Genomic DNA, 26,017 nt, shown 5'->3' with positions numbered 1-26,017 from the left:
ATAATTATATTATTTTCATATTTTTTTAATATCTAGCATCAATGTACAGAATAAATTTGCTATACTGCAATGATTCATTAAATACTACATATATTCCCATAGAAAGAATTTATTATTAATCTGTTGTCAATAAATTTTTTAAAGAAATTATGAATAACATCACATCAAATTTCAACTGAATTTGTGCATTCCTAAGGTTATAAGAATAGTGGCCGATTTATTTTTGCAAAACTATTTAATATCTTGAAAAAATTAAAACCAATAAAATGTAATGCACTTAATGTTTAAAAATTGTAAAAACATAACGAATTTTAATGTCAACACAGTAATATGTAAAATGTTAGTTACTTCCCAATCCATCAGGGAGGATAGAGTAAAAGAAATCCTTTATCATTATTGCACAGATTTAATAATCGATCAGAACATTATACTTCCTTCAGTGTATTTCTTTTTTTTTTTTTTTAAGTTTTGATTGAAAAAAAAATAAGTATTTTAAATTAGTTTTGAAAATATCCTTTTGGTTAAAACAAATTTTTATTTATTATTTATTTAGTGTAGCCTTTCTTCCGTTGCACAAAAAATTGTTCAGGCTTGAGAACTCGTAAGAGTTCAAGGTACACATAATATTTGTTCTCTTTCAAAAGAAAAATTAACATCAAAAATTCTCTTTTAAAAAATAATTTTTTAAGTTATAGGCTCCAATTCCCATTCAAATTCTATTTGTGTAAGAGTTCTTGATATCTATGTTATACTGCAGAGATTTATGTTGTGTAATTAACAAGAAATGATGTAATAGCTTGATTTCAGAATTTTGTGTATTTATCAATGAATGTTACCAAATTTTTTTCTAGATTAGTCTTCACAGTTATATAGGTTACAAGATACATCTCTCAACACCCATAGAGTTTTTTTTGTATAAATAGGTATGCCAAAGACCTAAGCGGTACTCCGGCCATTCACAATTGATATTGTGCAATCACAGAATTTTGAATCGCTGTGCTAGTAGCTTCCCTTCTAGATAATACCAAGGATATTTTCCCTTGAGCATTAAAGTTCTCATTATGGAGGATCTGCCAGTGTGTGGAATATACTTACAAAACTGATATATACATAAATTATATACATATGCATAAATAACTGATATATACTCACATAACTGATAGTAGAAAAAAGGAATCGAGATTAAGAAAGAAGGTTACGTCATGAAAAAGAGGAATTGCTCATCAGGGTAGTTAGAACCCATTGACCATTAACCATTTAATTTTTTTTAGGTTTAGCCGTATTCGAACAGATTTATTTATATATTTCAGTTTCATACTTATTGTTAATTTTTTTTTAGATTGTCACTTCATTTATTTATTACCTGATATCAAGTAAACGTTTTTACATTATTCAAGTTAAAATGGAGTGTTTGTTAAAAATAGCATAATTTTGAAAGTTTGTTTTATATAATGTTATTCTTTTTTATTAGTTTATAAAACATCCAAATTACTAAAAGTCATGAATTGATTCCCAAATAATTTTTAATTATTTAAATTTCTTCTCATGTGTATAATCATAAGATTTACAAGATTCATCTGTTTAGATAAAAGTTAGGAATAGAATGGTATTTGTAGTGCACTAGTTTGTAAGATTCTGAATAACATGCTGCGAAACAGATCCGATTGTAAACATGTAATTTATTACTTTCAATGAAAATTCCCTGTCCTCTGCTATTTACAGATGTTTTAATTTAATAATTAGGCATTTCATCATATATTAAATTAGAATCTCTTATTTCTACAAATAATTTGTAGGTTGTTGCTTGAATACCATGCTTTTCATATCTTTAACCTTCTCACTCAGAATTCTTTCAAGATTGGGCAGATTATCTTTTTGTAGAATATAATCATCTGAAATCATTCTTAGGTTCAAAATTATATTGAAACCATTCTCTTACTTTTGTAGTAGTTCCTTGTTTTGAATAAACGTTGAACACCTAGACGTGACTTCATTTTTCAAGAGTTACTAGTTTTGAACAGTCCAAACTATCTGATAATCAGTTAGTTTTGAGAAAGTTAAGTTATGATAGTTAAGGTGAATATTTATCTCCTATACACTGGTGCATTACTTGCAGTCTTGTATATCCTTTTCTCAAATTTAAAATTAATTAAAAATCACTAATGTGCCAACAGTTTCCCATTACTACCTATGGAATTTAGGACTGTTTTTCTTGAGATGCTTAATTTGAGACCATCCAGTTTTTTCTGAATGCAGTTAAGATAGACAGCAGATGGAAACAGATTACATATGTTGCTTTCTAGATATTTTTGTGTTATGTTCAATAGAAAACGTTTTCATTGTTTTACTGTCGATTGTGTATTTCTATTTTTCTGCAAAAAAAAAGTAGTAATGTTTTTGATGTTGATAGAATTGAATTCTTAATTGTGATTTATTTTACATAGCATAATTTTATTACAGTTTTCATTTAATGTTTATTTCTATTATTATTTTTAAGAATTTACTGCTGTACTAATATTAATGGACATAGTAAAATGTAATGACTGTTGAATGTAATTATTAATTGCTAGTTTAATTTTTATATTTATTTCTTTGATAATTGTAAATTGCCATTAATAAGTGTATGCTAACAAAGAAAGAATTATTAAAAGTAACTTAATTTTAATGATATTAACAAGTACTTACTGGTATATACATCTGTAGTTATTGTAATTCATTGCTGATTTGTTATTCTAAGTACTATTTCATAATTTCATTCAATGGTAACTTCTTATGTTATGCAAGTGTAGAAAAAGAATTTTTGTTTTACTTTACTTCACATTTTTGTTATTTTGTAAATGTTGTTACCTATTTATATCTATTGCAGTGGCAGCTCTGTGGATTGTAAAGCGTTTGGAGAACACATTGTGTCAAGAACTTCACAAATTACGTGTAGCTTTGGAGCATCTACTTGCTTTCAGTAAGCAAGAATTGTAGTTGCAGTTTACTCTAATACAAAGTGTTCATTTTAAGTGTGCCACCAATTATGACCTCTGAAACTGGCAGAATATGAAAAACTTTTAAGTAGGGAACTTGAGAATTAAAGATGTTACTGACATTTTTCAAATCACCTATTTTGTTTCCATTGTGGTGATCAGCTTTATTTCAGAAATAGAACCATAATTATGCCACTATTTTTAATGGAAAATTAAAGCTTCTACTCTTGGTTAGGTTTTTTCCTTGGTTAGAGGTTTTTCCTATAAAATTTCACCACACAGTTTTTTTACTTTTGAGAGCCTGTAGCTCATGAATAGTTTAATTTGGGAAAAAAATTATAAAATAATGTGCTGGGGAAAATAGGTGTAGTTCCTCATTTAAAACTTTTTGTTACACTTACAGTTTCAGTAATCCTAATGGTAGCACACTTAAAACGAACAGTCTGTATAATAATAATTAATTTCCTTCCTTTTATGTATAATTATTAGTAATAAAAATTAATATTAGTAGTTAAAATTGTTGTTTAGTTTTGTGAAATTATAGTTTCAATAACATTTAAAATGCACATACAGTTTTTCTTAAAGAAATAACCTTAGAAAGAGGATGATCAAATGTTCTCTTCAAGTTAAGCTTAAATTTTATTTATTCCTGCTGAAAGATTGTCTTGACCCTATATATTAGTGCAATCATTGGCTGTCGTGAAGCCTAGCCAGTGTTGATAAGTATTAAACTCTGAATTTGTGTGGTAAATGATAAAACTTTTGTATATGATCTATGCAGCTGATGGTTAAGTGTTTTATATATAAATATTTGACCACATAATTACATAAACAAAAAAAAACCATAATTATAAGCAAAAAAAGTCAAATGCTTAGGTTATTGGAAATATTTCACAAAAATTTACAGAGTTTGATATTAAAAAAGAAAGTTGCTTAATGTGAGTAAAGAAATAGTAAACACTATACTATTGAGAATTAAATTCATCAAATATTCACTTGTAAGTTAATATTTGTGTAGTATATGTAATTAAGTGTTGGTATTAACACTTCTTATTAGTTAATTAAAATTGGTAAATGTATTGTTATGTAATTCATCACTATGAATGATTTATACAAGTGTTTTTTGTTTTTTTTTTGTTTTTTTTTTTACAGGATAAAATGTCTGTTACAAATATAGTTACAGTCATGTCCGAATGAGTGATTCTTGTGTGCTGGGAGTTTGCAAGATTAAAAATGTGATTACTAGAAACATAGGGCATTTACTTGCTGAGCAAATTTTCATGTTTAGATTAGACTAAGGAATAGTAGAACCAGTTTTACTTGGTAGACATCACAGCCACCATTTTGGTTTTTTCTGCCATTTTAGTTTGTAATTAGCCACAAGTTAGTCCTATTTACTACTTCACTAAATGCCAATAAAGTCGTGGCTACAAGGTACGGCAGGAAGCTTAGATAATTCTTATGGTTTCTATCCAGGGAATACAAGAAGTAAGGTCTAGTATCAGGGTAGTTTGCTGTTCTGCTAGGGACTGTTTATGTATCCATTCATTGTTAGCCTATTACAAATACAAATAAACTGATATAATACAATGTAAACGTCTTCAAATATCAAGTAACCTGTTATTGAAGAATAACAAATAGAAGAACATAAAGTTTGTACTTGTTTTTATTTATAAATAGTTTAAAAATGTAATTATTTATATATCTTTTATAATAAATTGTTAACATCAATACTAGGTCATATATGTGCATCAAGTCCATTCTATACTTTTTACATTGATAAATTTGAAATATTTCTCACTACTACAAGTAAGTGCATTGGATAGCTTTTAGGTTGAATACAGTAGATGTACAAAGTATGTCTGAATAGTTTCTGAACTAAATTAAATAAAAATACAGATTTATAGATAAATGAATTTACTTGCATCAGTCCTCTACATAGAACCCTTCTCACTTGTTGCAGCGCCAGTAGAGCCCATCAAACGCTCTGGAGAAATGACTCCGGGATCGCTTCAATTGCTTGGTGCAAGCCATTTGGATGACCGGAATGTCGTCAAAAAAGCGGTCTTTCCTTCAAATTGAGTTTCGGGAACAGAAAATAGTATGCTGGAGCAAAGTCCAGTGATTAGGGCGGGTGGGATAAGACGGTGATTTAATTTGCAGTGTAACAATATGTTAAAACTGTTGCCATGTGTGACCCAGGGTATTGTCGTGCAAGAGTTCCAACTGCCCGGATCCTGGTACTTGAGCCAGATTCGACGAATGCATCACATCAGGTGTTTCATTACTTCCAAAGAGAATTTAGAATTCACAGTTTGACCAGTTGCAACAAATTCATGATGAATCAGCTCTTTGAGTCAAAGAATACATTCAACATTGTATTCACTCTTTATTTTTTCTGCTTGACTTTCGCCAATCTTTGTACTCCAGGACTCAATGAAACAGCAGATTGACGCTTTGTTTGCAGATCATATATGAAGCACCAGCTTTCATCCCCAGTTACAATTGTTTGCAAAAAATTCGGGTCGCTATCGGCAGTTTTAACGAAGTCTTGAGCGCAAGAGACCAAAGAACAAAGCACCTGCTTTGTTCTTCGATTAAGAAGTGTGGAACGAAACGAAAGCACACCTTTTGGCGATTGATTTTTACTTTCTTGTACTTTGTACAAGGAAATATTGGTTCAAATTTCATCGGAAATGCCAATCTTGACCATCCCTGAATCCATTTTTACTAGTTTTGGCGTGACATCTGTATGTACATACTTATGTATCTCGTATAACTCAAAAACAATTAGCTGTATGAGTGTTGAAATTTGGATTTAGGACTGTTGTAATATCTAGTTGTGTACCTCTCCTTTTGATTGCAATACAGTGGTCCAAAGAAAGCCCAAAATCCAAAACATTTGGATTTTGGACTTTTTCTTAACTATAATAATAAGCCCTCACTGAGACTTTTCAATGAGATATAAGTGGTATGTTTGGTTTCAGAGTTATAGCCCAATAAAATTTTAATTAATGAAATATTTGGATTCTATAAGGGAAAGGCACATCAGTAAGATTCCTATACTACATCTAAATAGCTTCCACCATGTGCATGTTGTAGTATGAGATGTGGTTTCATCATAGAATAAGTTTCAGCAAAAGATTTTTGAAGTTGACAAGAGAGTTTCAAAGAGTTTTATCTCTGCGACCTTGTGTTATGTGAACTTGTGCGCGCAAGCACAAGGTTACATGAACACAACATATGTGGCCAAATATGACTTGAGAGACTGGAGTGATGAAATTTTGTTCACACACTTGTCAGATATCGTACTACACAGTTCCTTTGTTGTTAGAGAGGTGGCGCTACTTGTATCAACTACAGAAATTTAGTTCAGGAACTTTTCAGACCTACTTGTGTATTTAATGATCCAGTTTACAATTAAAATTTACATATAAATTAAATTCCAAAAAAGAAAATCTTATATAATTGAAATTTTTTTTGATAAAAGAATTTATAAAAATGAGAGAAAGGTTAATCAAAATAAAAAATGTTTCATTAATTACATTTACGCTTAGGTTACCATCAGTTCTTACAGAAAGTTTTACTAGAATATTTCTGTGATTTTCTACAGAAATAGAAATAAATCGATTTCAATAAACTTTCACCATTTATCCTACTAATTTTTTAGTGTTAGTAAAATTAGTCTCTCTTATACTGACTAGATGAGAAAATTTCATGACAGTGAAATCTGGATCTACAACTTTAAATACAGTTCGTTCATTCTCAACAGTTATACTAACCATTAGAAATTTTCTATAAGCATAGATAAAATTCAGAATTCTAAAATCATTCAAAGTTTCTAAATATATATTCTGAATAAAAAGTTATAAGAAAATAAAAATTAACAGAAAATATTCACTGTAATTAACCACAGTTTGGTTTGTGGAATAATCAAAATAAGATAACAATCAGGTCCTTCTGCCGAGGACTGATGGATAATCAAGTAAGTGATAAACTTTCTGGAAATAAATGCATAATATAATAAATAGCAATAAATAATATTTACATACAAAGATAGTAAAAATAAGGAATAATTTATATGTAAAACCACTAGCATTTTATATTAAATTCTGAATCATTAATCAGGCTGTATTGATATTATTGGTAGGCCTTTGCAATTTTAGAAAAGAAACTAGACTATTGTGAATACTGTGTTCGAATTATTCCCCAAAACATATATTTTTTAACTTTGTATTGTATATTTCCCAATTCTTGATTTTTCTTTTTTAAGGCTGATGATTAAAATGAATATATAATTTTTGCCTTTAAACCATCAATAACAAAATATCATGCTTTATTGAAATATGGAAACATTTACAAGATTTATTCTGCAACAGATCAGTATGTATCAGTGAGCTAGGAGTGTAAAAGACTCTGACCAAAAACAACAATTAAAAGACTTACTAAAATTCTTTAGAATTCAGTAGTTTAAAATTTCAGCCCATCACCTAAAATACTGTTTATGTAAATATTATTTATAACTTGTTAAAGTAATTTATAAAAATAATGTGTATATAATTATTACATTATAGAATTATTGAACCTGTTGAATATCTTTCACAACCGAAAAAATAATATAATTTTATAGGTGAATAATTGTACCCTAAAATAAATAACTTCCTTTGCTGTTAGAATAACAAGGAATAAATTTTTACTTCTAAAGAAATTTTCTACATGTTTATTTTATTAATTGATCAAAAGTTATGATAACTTAGGCTTTTAAATTGTAATCCAAAGAAACTGGGAAAAATATTCCAGAAAGTTTCATCAGTTGAACAACTTAAAGTTGTATATGTCATTGCATTTTGCACAATACTGTTACTAGCTTTAATGACTCTTACTTTGATAATCTTTGTAGACAGACCTACAAAGATTATAGGTATTTTGAATTGGAATCAGGTTTCATTTTTTTTTTTTTACACTATATTAGAAAAATCATTTCTCATTGTTATCAATAGCTACAATTGGATTTAGTGCCTGCCGGTAGGTTTTTAATATATAGTATAAATATTCCATTAAAATTAAACGTGAATATGATATTTTCAGATCTAAAATAATATTAATTATTAATATCCCTTTGACAAGTCAGCATTAAAATATTTTTTTAAAGTTAAAATTAGTTTTTATGTAAATCATATCGTGTCACAATTTTTATCTTTAATTTATTAGTAACATTTGATCTAACAGGAAAAGTCATCATGTTTTATGTGTATTTCATAGAGTTATTAACAGGAAATGTTGTCTTATGTTATGATAAAAATTGATTCATTATGTTATGAAATTGCACTTCCTAGGGGTTCTAAAACTGGATTCATTTTTTTGTTAAATATTTTAGGTTATTCTCATTTCTTTTAAATTAAAAAATATATATATATTTATATATATCAAGTAGATTAACATTAAAATATTGGTAGTAATTCATTTCACTCCTCATGTAGGCATTATCCAATAAATTATTGTAATCAGTACCAGTGATAGCAGTTTGTTGTGATTTAACAGTTTTGTAGTGAGTGTTAAGCTGTATTTATCTTTCAGTTCTTCCCAGAAAATTTTAATTTACATTCCAATATTCAAGTAAGATCTTATCTAACTGAAAATAACTGATCTGTCTGTTATTTTTAAAAAATATTGTGTGTATTAAGAAAAATGTGTAAAATAGTTGGCCTTCCCAGATAATATCAGAACATTTGCAGTTTCATTAACATCTTGTGTAAATATTATATTTCTCAAAGCCATCTTAATTATTTGCAGAAAGGTTAAATTCAAATTAAACAAAGAAATCAATCTATCTACCTGAAATGATCGATTATTTCTTGTTTTTGTTGTAAGGCAAGTTGGAGAGTTAGACAAAGTAGATATATACAATTTTTAGTTATTTAATTGTTCACTTAGATATTTTATAATTTGGATGATTAGTTTAATTGTATTGATTCAAGGCTTACCGTTATTATAATTTTGAGTCCGATTTCGATATTCATTCATGATGTATGATAATTTTTTATATTTTTATGTCTTTAAAATTAAGAAAATTTGAATTTTAGTTTTTAGCTAAAACAAACAAAAATAATTGCTTTTAATTAAGAAAAAATAAGTAAATAAATTCAAATAACCAGATTATTTTCGATATTACTAAACTTTCTACATAACTTGGAATATACAAAGATAGTATACCTGCCAGAATTGACTATTAACAAGGCGGGGCATTACAGATGAATCTTATAATACCTTGTAATAAATATAGATTTTAACATTAAATGGGACTTCCATATATATTGAATACATAATTAAGAAAACGAAATATTTGTTTACTTTGCATACTTGTGAAGTTATATAGAATATTTTCTTAGTGATCTTTGCCTTTTTTCTCAGCATAGTGACATATGATACTACTGCATGGGTTTGGACTTATAATTGCATAAAAGATATCTTAAAATGTCTTCAAAATAGATTTTGAAAATTATTAAGAAAAAAAAAGGATAATTTTCCACTATCGTTTAATATTATGTAAACCTTTCAATTAGAATCGCTTAAATTTCACTCTGATGAATTGAAAAAATAAATATATGCAATTAACTAGTGTAACAAGAAATAAGAATATTCCTACAGTAAACAGAGTAGCATATCGAAAAGCACTAAAATTATCTCTATAAAAATTGGCAAAAAAACTACAAACGTTAGATATTAGGAAAATTACTGATGTATGCAGAATTAAGAAATTGATTAAAATTATATTGATTATACTGTATGAATTATTTTTTTCTACATGAATAGCATATAAATTTTAGTGAACTAAGATTTAGTTTTGTTAGAATCTTTTGTACTTTATTTTTGTATTGTCCTATGAACAGGTAACAGATTTACCTTTATAAGAAGTGTTAAATTGTACTTGAAATATGTATAATTTATCAGTGGAAATAATAAATAAATATTTAATTATTTTTTTATAGAATTGAACGTAGAATATTTCTTTGTGTTAATTCTATTGCAAATTATGATCGTTATTGGTTTGATTTTGTTTGCGATAGTTAAAAATAGAACATATTTTTGTTAACCAGATGTGAGCTTGTAGATTTTTCTGTGATAATTTTTTGCAGGTTAAAAATTCAGTGACATTTATGTTTCGTTTTTAGTATAAATAAGAAAAACAACTGTTCCTGTTTATTATCTCTGGCATGTTGATTAGTAAAGTGTTGAGACTGTACCATAATCTAATACTGCATTAATTACTATTACAATAACAAATATCTTTTATACATATTTATATTTGTAACCAGTTTTAGTATAAGGAAAATGTGTTTTGTTTGAACCGTATGCTTATTTATTTACTTTTTTATGTATGTAAAAAGCTCTCTTTTTATGTAGATCTTCCTCTATATAATAATATATAGCCTGATGACATTCTGATATGTGTAATATTTTTTCATAGGAATTCAAGATTTATTGGAAAATTAAAGTAAATAAAACGTATGTCTTATTTCAGAGAGCCTTAGCTCACACTCTATTTTCATTATTTATTTTCATTCCTTTCCTTATTTTTATCAATTAGTACGAAAGAATAATACATGTTCCCCAAGTTTTAAATATTTTTATTCACTTTCAATAGTAGCATCTTCATGTGTTTTCTCTGCATTCCTTGTAGTATTTTTATCAAGAAACAGGTTCCTGTTTTCTTTGCATTTTATACATGCAGAATCGTTGCAGATGCTATAGATATTTTAAGTTAAAATAGGATTAAAGAATGTAAAATGAACTTTTTTCAAATTGTCTTTACCTGTACCTGGATTAACGATAATACATTAATGTTAATTTTAGTCTTCTTTAAATTGTTAGATGAAGGTTTAGTAAATCTTTGGTAGTTTGTTTTTAATTTGACATTTCAGTTTGGCATTATTTATGTACTTTTTAAAACTTATTTATTCGTGTGTTTTTTTTTTGTTTTTTTTTATGTATAACAGCGACTTTAAGAAATGCTACTGGAATTGTAGTGACCAAGCAGGGTATACAGTACTGTTGTAGGCTTACTGATAATAGTACATATACCAGTTTTAAGCTTGCTTATAAGGAAGTGTTATTTATATACATAGTTAACATACATATGAGTATATACTTTTTTTTATGTACAATATAATAATATAAAACATATATGTACAATAATATAAAATTATTTTATTTCTTTTTACACTTTTCTTAATATTTAAATTGTAAAGCAGTTGCAGTTATGAAGTAAATTCTTGTTATCATCAATAATCTTAGGAATATTTCATGTTTCAATGAGCAGAATTTCTTCATAACATTCAATCAAGCTGTAGACTTACTTCCATGATTATACATGAAAGTATATTAACTTTTTCACTTACCTTTATTTTTACTAATTTTGCATTAAGTGATATTGTGCTATTTATTCTAAAACCAGTTAAATCAGTTTGTTGTAACTTAATTGCAAAGAATCTTAAACTTGTGCTTATTTCCCATTCTCTCCTAAAATTTTAACTTAGATCCCACTATTCCTATACAGTATTATCTATTTGACATAATCCCTTCTAATGAACTTATTTTTGAAATGCTTGTGTGTATTAAGAAAAATGTATAAAGTGAATTAGTCATCATCTTACAGGTACATTTGACCGTTACGAGTTTCAATTAAGTATACGTTTGTATCGTTGTAATCTGGATTGTTCTACTTTTAAATTGAATGTTTTAGATTCTTTAGCATAAATAATTTTATATAAGTTAATAACTGGCAATATTGTAGAAGATCTTTTGAATAATAAAAATTAAAAGATTCTTAATTTGATTATGATATCTGTGCTTAAACTTGGAATACTGTTGTGTTCAAGATGCAGTTATATGCCAATATGATTACAATTTTTAATTTATATGCTAGGTTATGCCAGGTTAAAAGGCATTATGAAATAAATATAAAAACTGTTCTTGATTGAAAGCATTCACTTTCTAAGAGAAAGATTTTGAAGTGACATCCATATAGTGAAGAAGTACCAAAAATACACATAAAATTCTACCGAAATGTAGGGAAGTTTCCATTCATCTTATTAGAAATTGTCAGGTAGATTTATTCTTGACCCATGAACCTCAAAATGGAAGTGGATTATTACTAAATAAAGAACATAAATTAGTTTTTTGAATTGTGAGTTTGCTTTCAAGAAAGAGGAGAGGCATAAGGAGGTCAGTAGGCTAATCTTAGAAGGTAGGCATAAGCAAGATAAACTCATCTACGTGACATTTGTTAGTATGAAAGGCTTTTGGTAATAGAGAATGATTAAAATATTTAAAATTTTATGTAAAATTGGGGGTGTAATTGAAGGAAAATAAGATTTATATACAATCTTCAAAAGAATTGTGTTACTGTTATAAGATTAGAAAATTAAAGAATGCAAGCTCTTAAAGAAAGTATGAGGCGGGGGTAAAATCTTCTGTTAATGTTAATTTGTATTCAGATATTGAAGGGGAACTTTGAGAGTAGAGTAACTATCCAAGGAGGAGGGGTAAAATGTTTTATTCTTCCAATCATTTTAACTTTTTTTTGGAATATAAACCAAAAGAAATTCTTAATAGCATGGATACAAATTCAAAATTGAATCCATGCTGTCTTTTAATTGCTAGGAACAAGATTCAATTTGAAAATAGATAAGACTAATACAGAAGTAATAAAACTGCTATAGAAATTTTGTTAAGGGATTAAATAATTTGTATTGAATGTAATATTTGAATATTGTAGAATTTTATCACCTAAATTAGAAAAAATACATAGATTGAAAAAGTAATATGGATCAAAAGCAGTCTAGCACAACACACTTTTTCAAAAAAAAAAGAAAAGATTGCTAGTATCAAATATATATGGATTTAAGAATTAGAAAAAATAATTCTAAAAGTGCTTTTGTAGATTGCAGCACTTTATGGTGGCAAAATGTGCATAATAGGAACAGTAAGTTGAAAAAATAGTAAGATGATTTTGAAATGTGGTTTTACAGATGGATGTTGAAAATTAGGTGAGTTGATAAATTATAAAATGATGAAATTTTTTAGGCAAGTAGATATCAAGAGAAATTTGTGGCAAAATCTTATAAAGGTAATTAGGTTGGTTGGTGGACTGTGTTGTATTAAGACATCTAAGTTTAGTTAATGCAGGGGTTATGAAGGTGAAAACTGTAGAGGAATGCAAAAATATTGGAATACATTAAAAACAATTAAATAAACATATAGGGTGTTGTAATTATGTTGAGTTTCAAAGGTTACACACAACAGAAGCAGTGTTTTGTGAAAATCAGCAGTGTACTACACTATGTTCAAAAAGTTGCTGTGCACTGGAATTATGGAAGTGTAATAACAAAACTTTCTTAATTATTATTTTGTATTTCTATTTCATTATTTTGTAGAAAAGGATATTGCAATAACAAACATCAATACGACACTAAAGCAAATGTTTCAATCTGTTTCCATTTCTGTTAACTGAGGAGTAAAACTTTTTAAAACAGGACAATAGCAATCGCTATTAACTAAATTAAAAAAAAAAATTAGACCCACAGTGCGCATTCTAAAATTGGATGTTAATCTAGACTCCAATTTTCACTTTGCGTGCAGATTGTTTGTAATTTATAGGGGGTTACTTGTCGAGATATCAGTTGTGTATTTGTGAATTAATATACCCTCCCTATCACCTTCATGAAAGACATGTTCAATGAGAAAATTACATTCTACTGAAAGAATTCTCACAATCTTGCAACTATTGATTATGGTAAATGAGTTGTTCAGTCACAACTGAACAACTGATATCTTGGTTTATTACTGATCATCGCCTATTGAACCCGCAGAGCAATCAAAGAACAGAATGCACCACATAATTCTGAAGCATTCTGGACAGCGACTTTCCGAACGCAATATGTATGAAAATGATATTGGTTTGTTAATGATCTTGTTACTGTCAGTAAACATACAAATGCAATAATTAAAATGTGAAATTATAAATTGTAAATAAATAATATCTTGAAAATAAATTACTGATGTTATTCTAAATCATACTTGTAAATGAAAATGTTACTGTATGTCATTTTTCAAAAAAATAAAGAGAAACTCATAATTGAGTGATGTCAATGTTGCACTTAGTTTTAATAAAAATAAAAAAAGAGAAGTAAAATTAAAAAATTTTATATTTGTTTAATATGTAACATTTGAACTGCCTTACAAATAGGTTCTAAAACATTACAGTGAATGCAGAAAAGACCATAGTATTTGTCTTCACATTAATATCTAAAAACAACAAAGACTAATAATAACTAGAGAATTTTTTTTGCTCACAGCCTAAATATTATTTTGTTAAACAATTAGTACTATCACACTAAGGTTTTAATCATGTTTAACATTTGAAGGTTAAACATGATTCTATATAATTGCTATTGCACATATCTCTATTCAGTTTTCAGCTATTTATTGCACTAAATCATTACTTTTTAATATATTTTTTTTTTACTTAACATTTATTAAAAAAAAAAAACTAATGTTTTTGTCAGTATAAAACAGATAATACATTTATAAAAAATAATATTTTTAACTTACAACATGCATGTTTTATATATACTGGCTGTAAAGTAACTTACACCCCTGTGTAACTTTTTTTATAATTGAGATAACTGTATGCGGTTTGTGACATTCTTTCATGTACTGATGGGCTACTTCAATGAATGTTTATTTCACTCTTTGATTTTAGGGTGCAACTCAAAAATTTAAAACTGGACAAATGGCCATTTAATATATCATATTAAAGAGCTCGATGAGATAAGATAGATAATACAATTCAAACTAAATTTAAATTGCCCAATCCGAAATCGGCGGCCAACAATGTCTTTGTTTCAGAAAGCCAAAATTATAGTTGTTGTATGCTCACCTTTTAATTTTTTGTTATTTGAGTTGTCACAATTCTCTCTTTGGAAATGCTCTCCGATAAGAGAGGCTAACTCAGTAACCCACAGCGCGTATTCAGCCTTCAGTACAGGCGGTGGGAGGGGCAGCTTAACAATTTCTATGGTTCATATGATCATGTGATACCTTGTTTTGCAGGTCTTTGTGAGACAAGAAAAACAGTATAAAAAAATTAAATTCTGAATATTTAATTAAACAAAAATGGTGACCACCATGTCATTATGTCAAAAAAATTGGAAAAATCAATTATTAGAATTTCTGTTCTTATTTTAATTAAATTTCAGTTTTGAAGAATTGTACTTAATTTAAGTAAATAGCAGTATCCAATTTAATTATTTTTTCATGTGTAATTAATCTATTATTAAGTATTATTTTAAAAAAAGTCCTGTATCTCATAATTGATGTCACACATCTCACAAAGATTCTAACATGCCTTAGATATACAAAATAAATATATTAGAAGTATGATCCATAGGCCATACACACATACTAATAATAACAATGTTAAAATGTGTAAGGAAATTGAATTAAATATAAATAAATAAGTAAGTAAATATAAACGGATATAATAATAGATTCATTCATAAATTAAATAATAAAAATATTTTAAAAAAAACCACATTAATAAATAATAATTTTAACAATCAAGAATATAAATATATTTCATGTAATAAATGTATTATATTAAAGAAATGTGTTACATTAGTTCCAGAAAACAGGACTGATGTATCTCGGCACAATACTTTGATATGTGAAAAAATATCCTATGCTGTTTTAAATAAATTAACACCTGAATTGTTTTTGTACTTGTTATTTTATATGTTTAATATCTTCATATGTATTTTTGCATTAGTTTTATTTAATATTTATAAATATAAATATGGACTTCACCCACTTCTATATATATATATATATATGTGTGTGTAAATACAGTAGCTGCCATGTAACGGTGAGCTTGGATGATCAGCCCACATGTCATTGCTATACTATTGTTCGCTAAAACATTGGTACACGTGATTATTCATCTCTTGATAGCATAAACATGAATGCAACTGTTGTTTACAAAGCAATGTATTTTTGTGTGTTACAGTATTAAGAAAATGACTTGTTTCAAATAAAAAACAATTATTTTTATTTTATTTTTGTTTCTCTTTTGCTTTTCCATGTATATAAAGTTCAGTTCTGTGGTTCTTTTGGCGTGGGTTGTGAATTTTGTTATGCATTCAGTTAATATACAATATGATATTTTGTAAAATGTTTTTAGCGTCGTTTACGATTTAAACTTTTTAAAGTAGTTCGTGTGAATAGTTATAGCTGAATTTAAGTGTATTGTGAAAGCGAAAACACTTCGAAAACAGACGTGCAAAATTGTAAACAACATGTGTAATTTCATGAAGAATGATTCTTTAGCTGTAGGAAAATTAAAAAATGACAAGTATTTAATCATTATACAGAAGTTTGAAGAGAGAACTGTAGCTTCCTGTGGCATTTCCAGGACACAAGTTCAAAGCCTAAGGAAAGAAAAAATAGAACTTCAAACAAAGGGCCAGAATGTTTGTTCATCACCCAGAAAAAGAAATGTTTTGAACCAGTTACTGGATTAGATGATTTATATAAAGGTCTGGTTAGGCAAACTGTGAATGAATTTCACTTAAAGATAGGGGGGCTGCCAACAGTTAACAAAATCTGTAAAGAATTGAAAATTAAAATTAATATTTACAGCAGTGAAACTAGTTCAAGAAGAATTTTGAAATAATTACGTTTTAAGTGTCGCAAAACAGAAAACGAAAGGAAATTTTTAGTTGAAAAACATGATATTAGGCAGAAAAGATTTCATATTTGTAGGCAATCAGTGATTTTAGAAAATGTAGCCATGCAATCATATACTGATTTGAAACCTATGTTTTATCATCTCATTCGATGGCAAAGTCATGAGCTGATGACATTGGTGCAGGACTTCATTTACCAATAAATAAAGGTGAATGCTTAATTATAGTTCACACTGGAGGTGAAATAGGGTTTATTCCAAACGCAATGTTAATTTGGACAACTACATCAAAAAGTGACGATTACCATGATACCATGAAGAAAAATTTAATTCCTAACCTTCGAGTCTCTGCAGTAATTTTTGACAATGTTCTGTATCATAATACCCATTCTGAAAAATTTCCAGTGTCATAACAAAAAAACAAGACATGAGACATGATTGTTTGGCTAGAGAAACATCATATTATATTTTAATTCCTCAGCTAGAACAGTTATCACTATCTTCAGTGTAATTTTCATTCTTATCACTATTGCTACATAAAGAGACAATGAAAAATTCTGTCTGAGAATCTATTAACAATTCTTATCTCTAATATTCAATTAGATTATTTTAACCTTTTCACAGTAAGATTTCCAGTGTTTGTCTCGAACATGATGACGTTTTAAAAATATTTGTGACATTTTCATCTCAAATACTTTAATAAGTGTATGAACTAATTAAATTGAACAAAAGTAACTGAAACGATACCAATTTGACGAATTGTTGGAATAAAGTGGGCATCAAGTTTTGCAGCTTCCACCTTACTATCCTGATGGTAATCCAATCAAGATGGTATGGTCAGAAGTAAACGACATGTTGCGAGCCACACCATAATGTTTTTGATATCAGAATGCACCAACTGTGTGAAGATAAATTGAATTTTATGATCAATAAACACTGGAAACCTTACTATGAAAATGTTAAAAAATCGAAGGTGAATTATTATTGTAGCTGAGAATTGTTAATAGATACTCTGACAGAATCTTTCATTGTTTCTTTATGTAGTGACAGTTACACTGAAGATAGTAATCACAGCTAGGAGAGCATTCTAGCAGAGGAATTAAAACAGATAATTCATTTTTAGGTGAATAATTAAAGTTAAAGTAATTACCATCTATTGCAATATTTACCATGTAATTAGTAATAGATAATATTTTGTCATCTGTTATTACATTTTACAATGTGCAGTACAGAATTATCCCACAGTATTTAATTTCAAAATCATTGCATTCATTTGTTAAAAGTAGAACAGTTGTTTGTTAAGGGGGATTACTAAGAGCGAGGAACATGTTTTTCTGTTGGGTAGTAATCATTATCTAATTAGCTTGCCGTTACTGGGATGTAATTATTGTGTTAGTTTGTATTAGTGCAGTATTACGTATTTTGTTATGGTTCTCTGATCAAAGTTTTACCACAGTTCCCTTAATTTATTTAGGCAAATGCTGGAGAATTGTTTTGTAAATTTGAAGCAGCACTCCTACTTATCCCTGATACAATCTGTATTTATTAATGTGTTATAATATATAGTTGTAAATATTTTTTTTGTAATATGTTACGTTTGTTTATATATGTATTTAAAATTATTTGTTATAATTAAACATTGAGAATTTAGTTACACAGTGTCAACTAATGCAGTCTGAAACACTATCAAACACTAGGAAGTTTTTTGTATCAAACAGTTAAATTTTTAATATCTATCTGTTATAATACTCATATGAGTATTAGATTTATTGTTAGCCCATACTTAACTACAAATCAATAATACATGAGTGTAATCTTAAAAAAACAAAAATATTTATTACTGAAAGTAGGAAAAAAGTAGCAATTTTTCATAGTATTTCATGTTGTCATTATTTTTTTTGTTTCCTTTTGAGTAATATGTCATGAAGTTGTTATTTGACATTATACTATTAACAATTGATTAACTTAGTCATAGATGTGATAAGTCTTTATTAGTCAGATTTTCATTTTCTTTTAATTATTTTCAAGCATAAATTATATTTACATGGAAAGGAGTAAATGTTGGTATATTATAGTTTAAAAATGTTTAATAATTTAAATTTGAAACTCTTAGTTTAATTTTCATTAATAGATAACTAATTTTAGTAGTATCTTGAGTCATCATTATATTGTTTATATTGTTCTTGTTCCATCGGAATTCCATTGGAATCAAATTTTCCATTTTAATTTTTACACTTTTATTAACACGTTTGAATAAAAGTGTTAAAACTTGTTTTAAGGTATCTATAAAGTAATTTATGTTTTTATTTATTGTCTTATGATTTATTACTCTCTTTATTTACTGCATAAATTTGGTTTTCAATGATACTGTATCAAATTGACTACTTGAGTCAGTCTGCTGGATTTAAGCTATCTTTCAACACGAATTAATGCATCATTTCTTTTGGTGTAATCTTCATTTCTTCTTTTATTTATTTGTAATAAAACTGATAAAAAAAACAGTTACATACTAAATGTTTTCTTATTTTGTATGTGTAGTTTGAGTTTGCGTGTTTTTATTTCTTTTCACGTGGTCTTTGAATAGAGACTATTAATTTTAATAATCAGATTCCTCTTCATTTTGCTTTACAATATATTTTATAACCAAAATATTGTTATGCCGTGTGATCAGCAATTTTTGGTTTATTTTAACTGCCAATGAATATCATTGCATGGTTTTTGGAAAAACTTTTTTTCTTTTTTTTTTTTTTTGTAGACATCTTTAATGTCACATTATATAAATTACAAGTTTTTATTCATTTGATGAATTTTCAGAAGGTGATTGTTTGAAATGTTTTTTTGGTTTGCTAGTAAGATTTCTGTTTAATGAAAAGTATGAGCATGGGCTGGAATTTACCAAAGTTATGTTGTGGTCCCTATATTTTATAAAAAGGTAATAATTGTGATCAGTTTTTGTAATTCTGTAATTAATTCAATGATCAACACAAAAATGCAGTTCAGTTATGCTTGGTTTCACAATTGGTGCCATACTTTCACAACTAACAGGACAGATACATCTTGCATAGACTTAATAAAAGGCCAGATCATCTTTATAAGGGCTTTTAAACCTTTGATTGAGGGATTTGGATTCTTTTACTGCATTATGTTTTATTAGGATCAGCAAATCAGAATTATTGCAATTTACCAAGCAGGCTTGAACAAACTGTCGGATACAAAACATTTCAGATGTGTTACCCACATCCAGGATTTTACATCCATACAAGAAAATTACTTCTACTATCTTTCATTGGCGTTCTTTAATCTCAAATATCTAATGAACATAATTAATCAGTGATAATCATTCATTGTATAAAGATAAGTGTACAGGTCTTTCTGAAAAACCTGCAGTTTGGTTAAAATTTTTGTATTATCATTAAAATTATTTTGTGATACTTTTACTTACTGTTAATTTGTTTTTTTCATTTTGTTGTAGTGCAGGAATATTATACGGGTAATAGATCAAGAAATGCCATTGTAAGAGAGGATTTTCCTAAAGCTAGAGATGAACAGAAACGGGAAGAAGAGGAAGCTGTTGCTAAATACCACCAGTTGATACAACAACAGTGAGTACAGGCAACAATATTTATATCACATATGTTTAAACGATTATTTTTGCGTACTGTGGTGGGCATAATAGTTTATTTAATTTTAAAAGTATAATATTCTGTTGTTATAATTAAACTTTTTTTATAATATTATAGATGACATACTATTAAACATATAATTAAATGTTTTTTTAAGTTGTGAACTGAATGTTGTTATGGCTAAACATTTTACCTCCATGTAATAAGCATATTGATAAAATAAAGGTCTTTGCTGAATATTATGATGAATTGAGTTTTTAAAATCGTTTTAGCTTACCACAGCTGTTAGATGTACTCAATCTATTTCTTGCATTCTGTAATCAAAAAATAGATAAATTTCTACTCTTATCATAAGCATGACATACAGTAGTATTTCTGATTGACTGGCTACCTGTATATCATTGATTGTATGAAAAGCAATATGTGTAATTCTCTTAGTACTGCCAGATTTTTATCACAGTTTACAATAAATATCACATTGACACAATTGAGAATAAAATTAATATCTGTAGACAAATAATGTTGCTCACAAAGCTGAACAACAATGAAGTCAACCATTTGACTCTTCTTTTACATTCATTCAAACAATATTTTTATTAATGTCTTACTTTATATTAATGCTGTATTGTAGTGTTACTTGTATGCTGATGAATACAATGTGTATACTGCATTATTTCTAATTGTTCATTGAATGTTGCTTAATTCAAAATAAAAAGATACATTTTTTCATCAGTGAACTAATGGAGTAAATTAGTACTGGTAAATGTAATAGTTAGATTACTGTAACATATATATCCAAATATTTTACCACCCTGATTGTGAAAATACATTGTCAGTCTACTTCCGGTCATTAGTAAAATATCATTACAGTGAATTTAGGTATACTGTATAAATATTTTCCAAATTCATGTTTTATCACATTCATTGAAATTCTAGTTTTATCACTTTATTCTGTAATTATAGATTTATTTTTCCTGAATCTATCAACATGTTTACATTTAGTATAATAATTATAGAGATCTCTGATTAACAACAAAAATGTTGCATAAAGTAATTTTTTTTTTAATTGAACTGTTTTAATAGAAATGTATTACTTTTTGAAGTGTAAATGCACTACAACTTCTTAGTATACTAAGTGTTTAATATGTTATTTTCTTTCCTTTGCAGGTAAACTTAGAAGTTTTATAAAGTGATTTATTTATTTTTAGTAATTACAGTTCATAATCAATGATTAGTATTATTTGTAGTTATCACCACTACAATAATGGGGGTTTAAAAATTAATTATAATTTATAATTAGTCAACGCTCTGTCATCATTTAATAATAGTCATGGCCTAGTTTCTCGTTTAATTATACCAGCATAAATATATTGTTCCTTAAATACCTGATTATTACTGTACTAAATATTACTTATTTATATCAGTTGAACTCTTTTCTCTTTAAATGTTACTACTTTTATTTACATGCATTAATGATTTATTGCTACACTAAAGTTATCAGTTTGTTCAAGAAAAAATTAATGTTCTTTATAATTAGTTTTAATTTTTTTTAAGTTGAATTTGTTTTTTTTAACTGTATAGTGTGTATGTAAAAAATTTAAAATAAGTTATATACCACAAGAAATTGCAATCAATATTTTAATATACATTTGAGGGCCTGACAGAGTGGGGAACTATCTTGATTTTTTTTTATCATTGTATATATAATTTTATTTTTTATTAAGTATTTTAAAATGTTATGAAGTAAGCTTATTTATTTGCTGTAACATTTTTTATGTTGATTAAAATGTTATACAACAATTTGAGTGTAGTAGAATAATGGTAATTTTATTATAATTTTTTTCAAATTTTAGACTTTTAGTATGTTCTATTTATTAACATTTTAGAGAGGAAAAAGATGCAGAGCTGGCCAAAGATTTAGCACAACGAATCCAAAGAGATGAAGAAATACATCGAAAATTATTAGAAGCACAAGATAAAACTGTTGCATCTCAGATCCAGGTAATTGTACAGCTGTTCTGTTAAATATAATTATTAGTACAATCCAAGCTTCATATTATTTAAGGATCCAAATCTCTTGAAATATTGATCTGATAAAAATTAATCTGTAACTGCTTTTTAAATATACTTTCGTTACTTTCTGATAACCACATTATTTGTATACATTCTGACCCTTGTTAGGGAAGATGATTCCGAGACCTTGTGATGATTCTGGTCACCATACCACTCTCTTCATGCCTAGCCCTGATGGGCTTTACCTGAGGTTGTCTTATTGACTCCTTAACTCTGATTACATATCACAGTTATCAGTTTGGCTTCTATCAGAATACCACCGATGGAAATGTCTCTGTGGACATTTTAATTTCCATCAATGTTTTATCTCATTTTGCTATTGCCTTTGTTGTAGGCTTCTTACAAGAGTCCATTTGATTGACTTCATTAGGTTGCATTATTTAGTTGAATAAGTTTCATGAATTGTATAATTTGATCAGCTTAACCGGGAAAGTTTGCAATTAAAATTTTCTGTTTACTCATTTTAAGCTCTACTTGTATCTTAATGATAAAATAATTATTTTTTATTGGAAAAAATAACCAAAGATTAAAAATACTCAGAGATTAATAACCAAAGATTAATAATGCATAGATTAAAAATTGATTTTAAATAAATTAAAAACAGAATTAAATTTGTTTTGAAGCTCCCATCAGCAGAGGGGCATTAAGTTATTTTTGTCACCTTATTGTTTAACAAATTACTTTTTGAGCATTAAAGTTTTGTAATTACAAACAAAAATTCACGAGGGCTTTAATGCTCAAAGGGGGGAAGCATTTGGGTAAAATTCTTATTTAAGAAAATAAACCCTAAGTGGAGACAATCAATTTAATAAAAAGAACTTTTTAACACTGTTTAAAAATACAAAGACACAGCCATAAATCTAAATAAACAAAGTTGTAATTTTCTGGAAGGGGTGAAAACTTTTGGCTAATCTTTTTTTCAAGAAATTCTAAAGAGTAAGGGCTATCGAAAATTAAAATCTACATTTTAAATGCAGTGAGTAACTTGTGAGATGGTTTTAAATTAAAAAAAAAAAAAAAACATTTTCAAAAATTAATATATATATATATATCCATTTTTGGGGGATGATGGTGTATATATTATATATATCTCATTTTTTTGGGGACAATGATGAATAGTAAATAAAATTTTTTAGTAATCTGTGATCTTGATAAAAAAATTACAACTTTTGTAATTACAAGTTTTTAAATTTTATTTTGGAAAAAACCCCTTTTTCCAGTTTTTGCAAAAAATTAATACATTCTTTCCATCCCTGAAGGTAGTACCTGTCTACCAACTGTGAAGAAAATCATCAATGGGGTCCAAAGTTAATGACCAAATACAGGCCAACATAACATACATACATACATGTACACACAAATGTCTATCTTAACAAAAATAAATTTTTTTCACAGATTATTTACATTTTATTTAAATTATTTTTCTTGTTAAATTTTTTTTTATGTCAAAGCATAAAACTTTAAAAAAGTGCAATTTTTTTTTTATCTATCTACATTCTTTCCAACTGTAGCTATAGCAGCATATATCGTTATAGCCAGCAAAGTAATAAATAGTTGGTTATTTACTTCACTTTTGCCAATGAAATGAATCATCAAAGTCAAGTTGTTTAAAAAAAATGATTTTATACTGTAATAATGGTCATGGTTACAATAAACGGATTAGTATGTTAGATTTGTTTGTTTTAGTTTATCTTAATAAATATTCTAATTGTTTATCATGAATTTGCATGATGGATATAACAAACTAAATTCTTTTGCAGTTATGGGAATCCTGTTCTTGAATATTCAAACTGTGTGAACTGTGCTACTAATGATTGTGTGATCATTAATATTTTTTTTTTACTAAAGAAAAATATTTAATTTTTAATTTACTGGGATTTGTACAAAAAATTATTTTGGATCTATGTTAGGCTCTGTGGGCAAAACTCTTCTTGGTTCAGAGGTCGGTTGCTGTATAAATTTCCTTACAATGCCGTACACCTAAAGTACTGTTAGAAGTTATAAAAACTTTCACTTTTTTCTTAAAACAGTATGTATGTTCTTAGTATTTTGGGATGTCCCACATCAAACGTTCTATAAATAAGCATATTAACAGTACATTACTAATGTTACTCTAAGTATGACCACCTCTGTACTGACCACTGATCTTTGTACTCTGGTTAACTTAGGTTTATTATATTGTTCAGTAAGCTGCATGTTTCTGTTAACATATCTACTATGGTATTAATCTAAAGGGCTGTAGCAGTTTAGTGTCTAAAATGTTGAAATGTAGAAGCAGAAATTCTAAATCACATAAAAATATACCAAGAAAATCTTCATGGAAAGATGCTAATGTTTTGGATATTTGTCTGGATTTTTAGAATCCATAACAGTAGTGAATAACCTTTCTAATGATTAAATATCTTAAACCAATTGCAGACAACTTCAGTATACCAGGAAAGCAACTCTGACAACAGTATAACTTTTTCAGAACATGGTTTACTGATCTTCATTAGTTATTTACAGTTTTTTAATCCTTTCTTTTACTAAAATAGAACCCATTTTGTTGTATAATTTATGTAAACATAAAGTTATAAATTCACAAGAAAATTTTGTGTCTTTTTTGTATACGAAGTGACTTTTTTATTGACTCAGTCATAAACAGTATATAAAATTCAGATCTTACAGCCTTTGAAACAATAATTTATTTATTAATTACATATTTTAAATATGTATATTTTTAAAATCGAATAATGTAGGTTATGTTGCAGAATAGTGCATAAAATTAACTGAATTAATATTTTATTTTTTCCACCAATTTATCAGTTATTTTTTATTCTTACATATTATTTATTTTCTATTCTGTTAATAAATACAGTATCTTATTATCTAGCTAGATAATTTCAACGGAATATAATTAGATGTATTTCAACTGAATTTGAAAATCTTTTATACAGAAAATTTCATTGTACATGGACAGTTTGAAAAATTTTACTTTTTTTTCTTTTATCATTGCTAGTCTTTGATTATTATATCACAATAATATTTTTAAATTATATTCATGTAAAAATTCAATAATCGAGAAGAAGATTTTGAATAAAAAAAGAATTACACTCTTGTTAGATATTTCTCTACATTCCTTTTCTTATTTATCAAACTTACATTGTATTATAAATATTTTCATATAAGTGGAAAATATTCAACATTTGATTTATGCTAGAATATTTTGTATGTGTTTAAGTACTTCGTTAATGGTGTAAGTTGTGGAATGTAGAGTAATGTTAAAGATGTAAATAAAAAATTTTTCATTAAATAAAACTGCAGTGAAACGTTTTTTTGTAGGCTACTCTAAACTGCTAACACCTCTAAAAGCAAATATATTTTTGCCCCAATTATTCTCTTTACAATAACAGTGATTTTGCTGTTATTTAATACTTAAGTCGTTTTTGACATCTTTAAGCTTCATTATACAAATTTATCAAATAAACCTTAAAAAAACTCATTTTATTTTGAATCTGGTAGTATATTTCCTTTTTTGCATTAACATGTTGTCCACCTTGGATTTAACTGTTCATATCTAACCATCGTTGTCACTGGTGATTGGCATATATGATATTGATGGT

At 27.2% G+C, this 26,017-nt stretch overlaps 1 protein-coding gene across 4 annotated transcripts in view; it reads left to right on the top strand.

Moving 5' to 3' along the window:
• LOC142318978 (uncharacterized) overlaps nt 1–26,017 on the top strand; it is a 107,087-nt gene that overhangs the window by 55,469 nt on the left and 25,601 nt on the right. For 2 of the 4 annotated variants that reach the window (XM_075355717.1, XM_075355716.1), the window contains 3 exons: nt 2,867–2,959; nt 20,192–20,321; nt 22,229–22,343. In XM_075355717.1, coding sequence (XP_075211832.1) covers nt 2,867–2,959; nt 20,192–20,321; nt 22,229–22,343 — 338 coding nt within the window. The remainder of the gene's footprint in view (nt 1–2,866; nt 2,960–20,191; nt 20,322–22,228; nt 22,344–26,017) is intronic. The other 2 variants (XM_075355718.1, XM_075355720.1) reach the window with 1 other exon arrangement.

Source organism: Lycorma delicatula, chromosome 2 (genome assembly GCF_047948215.1).
Source record: "Lycorma delicatula isolate Av1 chromosome 2, ASM4794821v1, whole genome shotgun sequence".
NCBI classification, from domain to species: Eukaryota; Metazoa; Arthropoda; class Insecta; order Hemiptera; family Fulgoridae; genus Lycorma; species Lycorma delicatula.
Note: the sequence above shows the minus strand (reverse complement) of the source record. Positions and strands in the feature narration are given on the sequence as shown.